Here is a 9,092-nt window from a genome sequence, read left to right on the forward strand (position 1 = left end):
TTTTCCATAGATACAGCAATCAAAGAAAAGCCTCGCCACAGTGAGGCCTCCTACTTCAGTACCTGCTGCCAAAGCACACCCACGAAACCAGAGAAGAGCATGGCTGAACCTCCCGACTCCGGAGCACCCCCAAGAGCAAGTCGGAGCACGGGAGGAGTGCTATGGCACCTGCCACAACAAAGCGAAGACATGACTCTGAAGGGATATACCGGTGGCACAAAAATTACAGGTTTACACTAGATAGTGAGACAAATTTGGATGACAGATTAAAACATTGCAATGGTTCGTTTAATGGAGGTATCTATAGCACAATCAGTAGGCATGAGAAAAATAATTTATAGAAACAAGTCTTACATATTTCTTCTTTAAAGTAAGGGTAACGATCCAAAGAAGTCCTATCCAGTGCAATCAGTAATTTCACATAACAGGAAGTTTGCTGTACGTGGAAGTTTTTGAAGCAATACTGTAGAAGAAATAAATTACTGATGATACATCTCACACAACTACCCCAACACCACGTGAGGAGAACAAACACCACTTTTATTAGGGGAGATGCTAGGTAACATACTACATTCTTCTTTCCATAAGGTCTCGTGTCAAGCCCATTTTCTAAAACCTTCTCATGAAGCAGCTTGCTCAGTTTACCAACATATTTAGGGCACTGTCTGGTCAGCGGCATCTACAAGTCTGTTTCTATCGAGAGATCACTCACAGGAATCCATCACAGCTGTTAGCCAGCTCCCCAACATCAAATGGGTGCATCTTTATTAAAACTCAGGAGTGAAATATAAAAATACAAAGCAGAACCTGTTTTCAACAATACTAAGCTCAAGCCCGTTAGCATCATCTCATTTGTTAAGGAACAAACACAGGCATCCTAACAGGGAGCTGGAGGGATTTCAATAACGAAGCAATAAGCCTTCATGCCTAGGAATGCTGCAGTTATGACATTAGTGTCATTAAGAAAGCCTGAAGAATGTCATGCTCAATGGGGGAGGAAATCGCTGCTTCAGCGGCAGGACGCGAGGCTGCACAGTGTGGTGCAACCCAAGCGACCCCACACCGAACAGCTGAGGAGGAAAACACAGTCACATAACATGAAGCATAAAAACTATAAAGATAAAAAGATAACAACTATATCTATTACAAAAAATAGATTTTTTTTTTAAAAGAAAACACCAACAGAACACAACCCCCTGTTTTCAAATACTTTGAAAAAACGAAAGCAGCATTTTATGCAGCGAGCAAAAGCATCTCTCAGTTCTGTCCTATGCCAGGAGGGAATTTTTTGAACATTAAACCGTCATACTGCATGCTGCTTCCCGAGCTGGAAATAAATAGATGAAAAACACCATTTGGGGTTTGAAATTCTTAACAATTGTACAAGAGCATGCAGAGCTTGTGTTCACGTGGGCAGAGGAACAGGAATCAGCCACTACCGAGAACTTTGTACTGCTCTTCGACAGCTCCTTCCGTGACTGTTTGCACACCCAGTTATTAGAAAGTCTTCGCTGTCTCAAATGAGATCAACTGAAGGGTACTCAGAACTTGATAAATATGTTCCAGGAAACAAAAATGAAAACTCTGTACTATCGTGTAGATTGATGCCTGACCTGCAATATTTCCATGATCAGCTATTCTCAGTTTGCCTACCGAATTTCCACTAGCTTTATCCAGCTCTACCCTTCAACCAAGCTTTTCCCTTGAAGCCCATTAACATCATTAACATCAGGTAACGATGTTCAGCCAAAAGCACAGGTTGCTGGCAGTAGTCTGCTTTGTAAAAAAAAAAAAAAAAAAAAAAAAAAAAAAAAAAAAAAAGAGAGAGAGAGAGATACAACAACTAATTTTTCAAGTTACATAAGTACATAAGACGTTTTGCATAAGTCTGACTTCCAGTCCAACAACAGTTTTTGTTTGGATTATAAACACCTGTTCAAAAGAGAAAAGGAGACTGGAAACCTACCAAAAACTCATTACATCGACACTAGTAGCTATGAAACAGTACAGAAGCAGACTTCGTAGCATTTTATGCAGAAGTGATAGAAAAAGCAGGCACTTTTAACTCTCCAGTTTTCAGGATCACTATACAAATTCAACTCACTTCAGACCAAAGAAAAAGCCACTGTCAGCAGCTTGTATACAGTTCTGCCTCCTAGCACATATGTAACATGCACACGTAAAACACATACAATTCATGTGTGCAAGGTATTCAACAATAAACTCTCAACTTGCTTCTCACAGCATAAAGTATTTATACAGCTTGAAGGACAAGCACGCTTCTTAACAGAGCTTCTCTGACAACTGATCAGAACTACACGTGTGGAGGAACTGAACTACTGAACTCATTTCTCAGCTTGTAAATTCGGAGGACAGAGAGAAATTAACAGTCTAGGAAAACAATTGCTTTAATAACAACTTTAAAAGCAAGTTCTAGCTAAAGAGCATCTCTGTTCCTGTGAAGCCGCCCCTTTGGAAATACTCACACAAATACCCACTGTGAAACTTCTCATTTGAACTATGCCTTAATTAGAAGGCTTTGTACAACCACCACATTGACTGCACAGCCCACGAACATGCTGATTTGAGGAAACTAGTGCCCTTGGTTTCACCTGGTCCCTTGGAACTACTTTAACAACTCGACCTAATTTGGTGTGCCAAAAAAAAAAAAAAAGAGAGAGAGAGAGAGAAACCACAATCATGCTAGGACAATGAAATCACCAAGAGAGGAAAAGCCAAGGAAAAAAAAATGTGGTGAGTATCTCCTGCATGATTACAGAGAGTTACAAGTTACCAATAGAACTGAAACAAAAACTCTTTAAGAAACTCACAAATTCCGCCACTTTGAAGCTATTTCCAGCATCAATGAAGTATCACCAGTATGATTAAGCCAATAACAATTTGTTTCATATAAACACTTTCTGAGATACTTTGTCTCTTTCCCTTCTTTTCCAGTTACATGAGTCAGTTGCCCATGAACTCCTACAACTTCTATACTGCTTTTTAGCATGCCGTCATAGTGGCCAAACCTGAAAGGTGAATGCAGAAGTGATAATGAACTGTTCACTGAAATGCATCAGTTTCCAAGACAACTTAAAAATTTGCTACCATACCGTATCTTATATAGAAATACTTAGGCAAACGTGGCAATGAATTGTTAAGAATATTCCTTAGTGAAAGTACTTAAACCAGAGCTTACTTTACCCATCGTTTTGGTAAAACTAAGATTAGGGACTTGCTCCATTAGAGCATAAGATAGGAAACTTGCTAAAATGAACCAGGATGGAAAAGAAAGAAAAGAAAAAAGAAAAAAGAAAAAATAAGGACCAGGTTCATGACAACAGTGCCACAGAAACACAGTTGCATGACTCTCTCTTTAGGAAGGACTAAGTACTCATGATTTGCACAAAACACAAAAGCCTTCCTAACAATGGACTTCTTTCAAAATTTCCCTGCTATACTTGGTATCTTCTGAAGAAATCTGTTATGTTTTTTCAAACATTTTTTGTAAGCATAAAATTTTGAGTCAAAACTTGTTGTTTCCCTCTCCCTCTCCCCCCACTGTTTTCAGGGGAACTGAAGAACATTTACTGCTCCTTCTGCTTGCTGGCTGATTTACAACAGCAATACACAATTCTAGAAAACTATCATGTTATGGGGCAGACAAGACTGGAAAGAAGGGGAAAGATCTATTTTTTCAGTCTGAATTAGAATCTGATACAGACAGTCGAGCTGCAGCTTTAGCCCTCTCAATGCCTCTCACCTGGGGAAGGTGGCCAGTACAACCCAGCAGCCCGCTGTTCTCCCTCCCATCAGAAACACACCCAACTCAAATCAGCCTGGCCACTACTGTTCCTGCTTCCCACTCAGTCCAACCACCAATTCAAGTTACCATTACCATTGCAGAGCCACCTGCTGGCTTTTGTACCTTCTGACCAGTGGAAATGCAAGCTGCAATGCCCATCACAACTGGGGACCGAGTCCAGGCGAGACAGCCCAAATCACACGTGCTCGTCTGTGTCAGCAGTCCCAACAGGAGGCCCTCAGACACCGAAAATGACCCACTCGAGAATTGAACTGCAGCTTAATCTGCACATCGTAAGCTGTATGTAAATGGAAAATTGCAGCATTTATTAACTTTTTACATGTTTCCCTGTCCCACCCATTCAACTGGCTTCTAAGAACAGACTTCCAATAGCCACAGCAGTCACGCCAAGCAAGCCGCTAGGTAAGCACCAAACACGAGGACATTCCTGGGCAGGCGATAACCACCACTGCTCCATCCCCAGCTCCTCCAGAGGGATAAAGAACATCTGGACCAGCGAGCTTTGTTGTTGTTGCTGCTGTCAGACATTTCTCCATGGGCTCCAAGTTTCACTTCAGGCTAAACAAAAGTCCTTGTGAATGTCACTTCCTAGGCTCAGGGCCATTCTCTTTGGGCACTTTCTGTACCACCAGCTGTTAGTTCTCTTTTAACACGCCGCCGGAGCGAGCATCTCCAGCTGAACCAAGGGCCTCACTACAAGGCTGGCAGCTCAAGTACTGTCCCCTGCTTTGGGGAGTGGGGTCTCAGAGGGGAGAAGCATGATCACAATGCTGCATTTAGCCTTGGAAGCACCGTGGAGTTGCTGTTAACAGGACCGCACAGACCCAGAAAACACGAGAGCTTAGGTAATTCTTCAGACCTGACCCAAAATCTCTTTCTCCCTCTCATCCATATACTCAGGGAAAAACAGAAGACAAAAGGTCTCTCAATTCACTGAAAAACAATCGAGGAGGCACCTTGCTTTGCATCCAAGGGCCGTGCCTCACAGCCGCAGAGCAGCCGACACACCTCACCTCCTGCCGTGTGCAGCACCTCCAATCTCACTCACGCAAAGAATCCTAAATACAGATAACAAGCAAACGCTCCCCAAGGCACCAAAATACCAAGTTACAAGAAACAGTAAAGGACTAAAGGCTGACAACAAGGAATCAATTCTACTGAGTGAATCTACCTGCCAGCAGGAAGCCTTATCACACGTTACCAAACAGAAGAAGCAGATCCTGACAGAATTCCATCAAACTTCACTTCACTGAAACACAAATAACTTTCTGAGATGCCAGTCACTTATCTGAAAATTTATTAACAGTTCTCACAAAGAAGCTGATTAACAAAACATTTGTTTAACCACCCAAGACAATTCACAACACAGAATCCCAGAGCACAGGACTCTCTTCGCTGACACTGTCACACGGACAGTGGGTCCCAGCAACAGGCAGGTATTTGAACCTGTGGTGGTTGGACCAGATGGTCTTGAAGGTCTTTTTCAACCTTAATAATTCTTTGAACACTCCAGAAAGTCACGTCTGCCCACTCAGCACTACAACAAACAGTGCTCCTGACAATTCACTGCTAATCTCCCAAAAAAATAATCCCAGTCTGATTCTTCAGCTGAAGCCACAGCCCTGTATTTTGTTGTTTTAATGACAGCACTCGAGCTTTCATGACCAATCCTCACCAATGCAGCCCAGCCAAGAAACCAAAACAAATGTGCAGAGAAAACGCAGCAGGCTGCAATAAGCGACTGCCTGCAGAGTTCTCAGCTATTTACCAAAAGTCTCATGGAAATGTGAGACTTGGCCATTTGTTGCATCGACTTTCCCCTCATTACAAATGTAGGTTTAAAGAGTCACTAAGTACTGTAAACCACTAAAAATTTTGCTAGTATTACACACAACAGAAGCCCAAATATCTTACACTATACATGAATTAATATTCTAATCTCACGTCTTCCCCTTTACCAGACACTAGAAATCCATCAAATGACTGCTCTGTAATGGCAAAACTCTGCTTCCAGAAGAACCCTTGAATTACAAAGCTTCTCACACATGTTTTTTGGGGTATTTGACAGTGTTGTAACTAAGAAAAAATTCCCAAAGCTTGTATCCTAGCTACCTTTTCATTTTCCATTCTGCAACTATCAAAGATGTTCCTTGCATCAATTTTCCTGCCTTCCCCAAATGCTTGGGCACTTTAACAATAACATTTTCCACTTTGTTTTTTAGAAGTTGTTAATGCTTCAGAAAAAAAGTTACATAAAGCACACTTAATGTGCCAACAGCAACAGCAGTATTCTGCCACAGGAAGTATTCCAAACATTCTAAATATTTTGAAAAGAAAAACAAATATTCAGTTATCTTTCACATAAACCTGTTTATGCACCCACACCACACAACAGATTTTAGTTGTTGATTATCTTGAAATAATCCCATTCTCTATGGCAGTCTATGTTTATGTAAAAAAAAAAAAAAAAAAAAAAAAAGTTAATTTTAAAACAAGCTAGAAAAAAAAAATGGCAAGACAGCCATGCTAGATTGGACAGAAACACTCCACAAGGTAATAAAATGAACTGCTTGTGACTTCTGTACTGCTTGTGACTTCTGATCTACTTATCCAACCCCAAATTTTCTCCTCTGGAAAGAGCACCAACTCCAAATACGTTTGACAAGATGAAATTTGTCTCCGTATCTTTGTGGCTAATTCCACTGCAGACCATGTAAACTGAAAAGCAATTAATCAAAGCCCTGAAAACAAACTTTGTAAATTTCCTTCAATCAAGAGGGAGGTAGGGTCCACAAGTCATCAAACTTTAAGTGACCTGAATGAAAACCTGTTCGGTATTTTTCAGGTCCTCAGGTTGCTTCTGCCCTCCTTGCCTCTTTACCAGCTCTCGTGCAAGCTGTGAACACCATTCCCCAGCGTGACCAGCCATTTCTGAACAAACTGGCCCGCAGCCCGTACTGGGTCCATCTATGACGCAGAGTAGGGAACCATCAGGATAAAGCCTGGAAGTTTCATTTGGAAAGACAAGAAATACAAGATCAGAAACGTGAACCCTCTCTCACTTTGCTACATAGAAGGCCGGATGTTTCAGACCTCACACCACCTGAACGAGGCATAGAAGATGAATGCTTAGCATAAAAATCATTATCTGGAACTATCACCTGATAGCAAACTGGGTACAAAACCTTAAGACGCGTTACAGGACAATTAGTTTTGCATAGGTCTGGTGTTTATCTGAACCTCTCTCTGGCTATTGGGACTTTTCCCCTATAAGCTGCTTCCTGAGCCCTCTAGAACAGGCAGGGCCTGACCCAAAAGGCAGAGACCCCGTCAGTCCTCTCTGAAGGAGTCTGAAGAAAAAGTGAGGCGGGAAGGAAAGGTGTATGATGTATTTAGACAAAAGCCTCTCAGGTCACCTTCTGGCTACCATCACCCCCCAGACTAACTCCAGGGTCATCACAAGTACGGGCTGAAACCAAGTTTTACACGTCCAAGTTCTCCGCTACCAACGCACTTGGCTGTGCTGAGCCCCATCCTTGAGAGGACACAATTTGGCAGTTTTGGGGCTCTGAACCACGCGTCGGCGCAAAAGGTCACGCTGACTGAGGGCCAGCACAGCACCAAGAAACCTCAGGGCGTTCTGCAGTTATCACACACATGCAACATTTGATAGGGAAAACATTTTGAATATAAAAACATGTCCCTCCTGCCCTATGTGTGCCAGGGCCGGTTAGGCAGGACACTCGCTGGGGAGCCCTGTGAGGGTGGCCACGGCCCCGGGGCCACCCCGGAGCCCCCCCCGTGCGGGTGCCGGCTGTGGCACACGGCTGGCGCCTGGCTCCCGGCGCTGCGGGGCAGGAGGGGAGCCCGGCTGCCAGCCCCGTGCCGGGGCAGCAGGGACGCCCCGGGAGCAGGGTGCGCGGCCTCGCCAGGCCTCCGCCAGGCCCCAGCAGCGCCGAGCCGAGCCGAGCCGAGCCGAGCCGAGCCGCCCCCGGGCGCTGCCCCCCGCCGCCCCGTGCTCACCTTCTCCTGCGCCCGGCGGTAGCGCTGCAGGGCCTGCTGCGTGAGGTCGCGCACGCGGAGCTGCCCGTCCTTGCAGGGCACCACGATGCCGGTCCGCCCGAAGCACACGGTCACTTTCATCTCAGCGCGCCGCCATGCCCTGCCCTGCCCGGCCCCGCACGGCTCCGCTCCCCGGCACGGCCCGGCCCGGCCCGGCCCGCCGCAGGTGCCGCCGCCCGGCCCTGGCCCTGGCCCTGCCCCTGTCCCCAGCCCCGGCCCCGGCCCCGGCCCCGTCCCGCTGCGCGTCCCCGCGGCGGGGGCGTGCCGGCAGGTGCGCGCCGAGCCCCGCGGCCGCGCGCGGGCAGCGCCGGGAGCGAGGCCGCGGCCGCCGGGCTCCTTCCGCCGAGGCGCCACGGGACGGGACGGCACCGGGGGACGGCACCGGAGGGCCGGGACAGGCCAGGAGGCGCCGCCCGCCCGCCGCCGTCCCCGCCCCGCCGTGCGCCGCCAGCGGAACGGGCCCGGGGAGGCCGCGGCGGGCCGGGAGCGCTGCGGCGCTGAGCGGGGCTCTCCGGCCCCTCGGGAGCCCGGCCGGGCCTGGGCACACCGCGGGGAAGGAGCCTGGCACGGCCGGACCTGTGCCTGTGCCTGCACGTGCCAGTGCGCGGATGTGCCCCCGGCGTGGTCTGAGGCAGGAATTACTGCTTCTGTAGTGCGAAGAGGCAATGCAGAGGAAGAGGAATGATTCTGCTTCTTCAGGGGGGAAAAAAAAAAAAAAAGTCAGTGAGGCAATGAAGCAGGCCAGAAACAAGCCAGGCTGGGGAAATAATCCCCAGGAAAAAAAAAAAAAAGGGGGGGGGGGGGGCAGGGGGTAAAGGGGAGGCATGGCGCAGCTCAGAGTGGTTCTGCCAGCTGCATTCAGAGCAATGGAGCTGGAGGGGCAGCTGGGGCAGGGGGCAATGGGTGCTTGCACATTTCTTTGCTCTGGAGCAAGTGACGAGGAGGAGAGGTCCCAGGCAGCAGCCTGGAGCTGAGCAGGAGGCAGCAGGAGCTGCAGGAGCTCCTCGTCTCGGCTGTGACGTGCCAGCAGGTAGCCTGGGTTCCCAGCGCTTACAGGGCTTGGCTTCGAGATTAATGATTGACTGGGGCAGTAAAGGCTTCGCTCTCCCTCCCTGCCACCCCCAGCTCTGTTTACGAGCAAGGTGTGACACATTCAGGGAAAAACATGATCTGGCTTCTTGTCCTCAAGCTCAGAAAGGTGCGT

General features: G+C 47.2%; 1 protein-coding gene across 2 annotated transcripts in view; it reads right to left on the reverse strand.

Annotated features, from left to right (window-relative positions):
- PARD3B (par-3 family cell polarity regulator beta) overlaps window positions 1-8,278 on the reverse strand; it is a 397,551-nt gene extending 389,273 nt beyond the window's left edge. Inside the window, exon 1 of one of the 2 annotated variants that reach the window (XM_084522836.1) lies at window positions 7,850-8,278. In XM_084522836.1, the coding sequence (XP_084378962.1) occupies window positions 7,850-7,969 (120 nt within the window). In that variant the 5' untranslated portion in view covers window positions 7,970-8,278. The remainder of the gene's footprint in view (window positions 1-7,849) is intronic. The other variant, XM_084522835.1, reaches the window with a different exon arrangement.
- Window positions 8,279-9,092: the final 814 nt, after the last annotated feature.

Source organism: Aythya ferina (genome assembly GCF_964211825.1).
Source record: "Aythya ferina genome assembly, chromosome: 6".
Classification (NCBI taxonomy): Eukaryota; Metazoa; Chordata; class Aves; order Anseriformes; family Anatidae; genus Aythya; species Aythya ferina.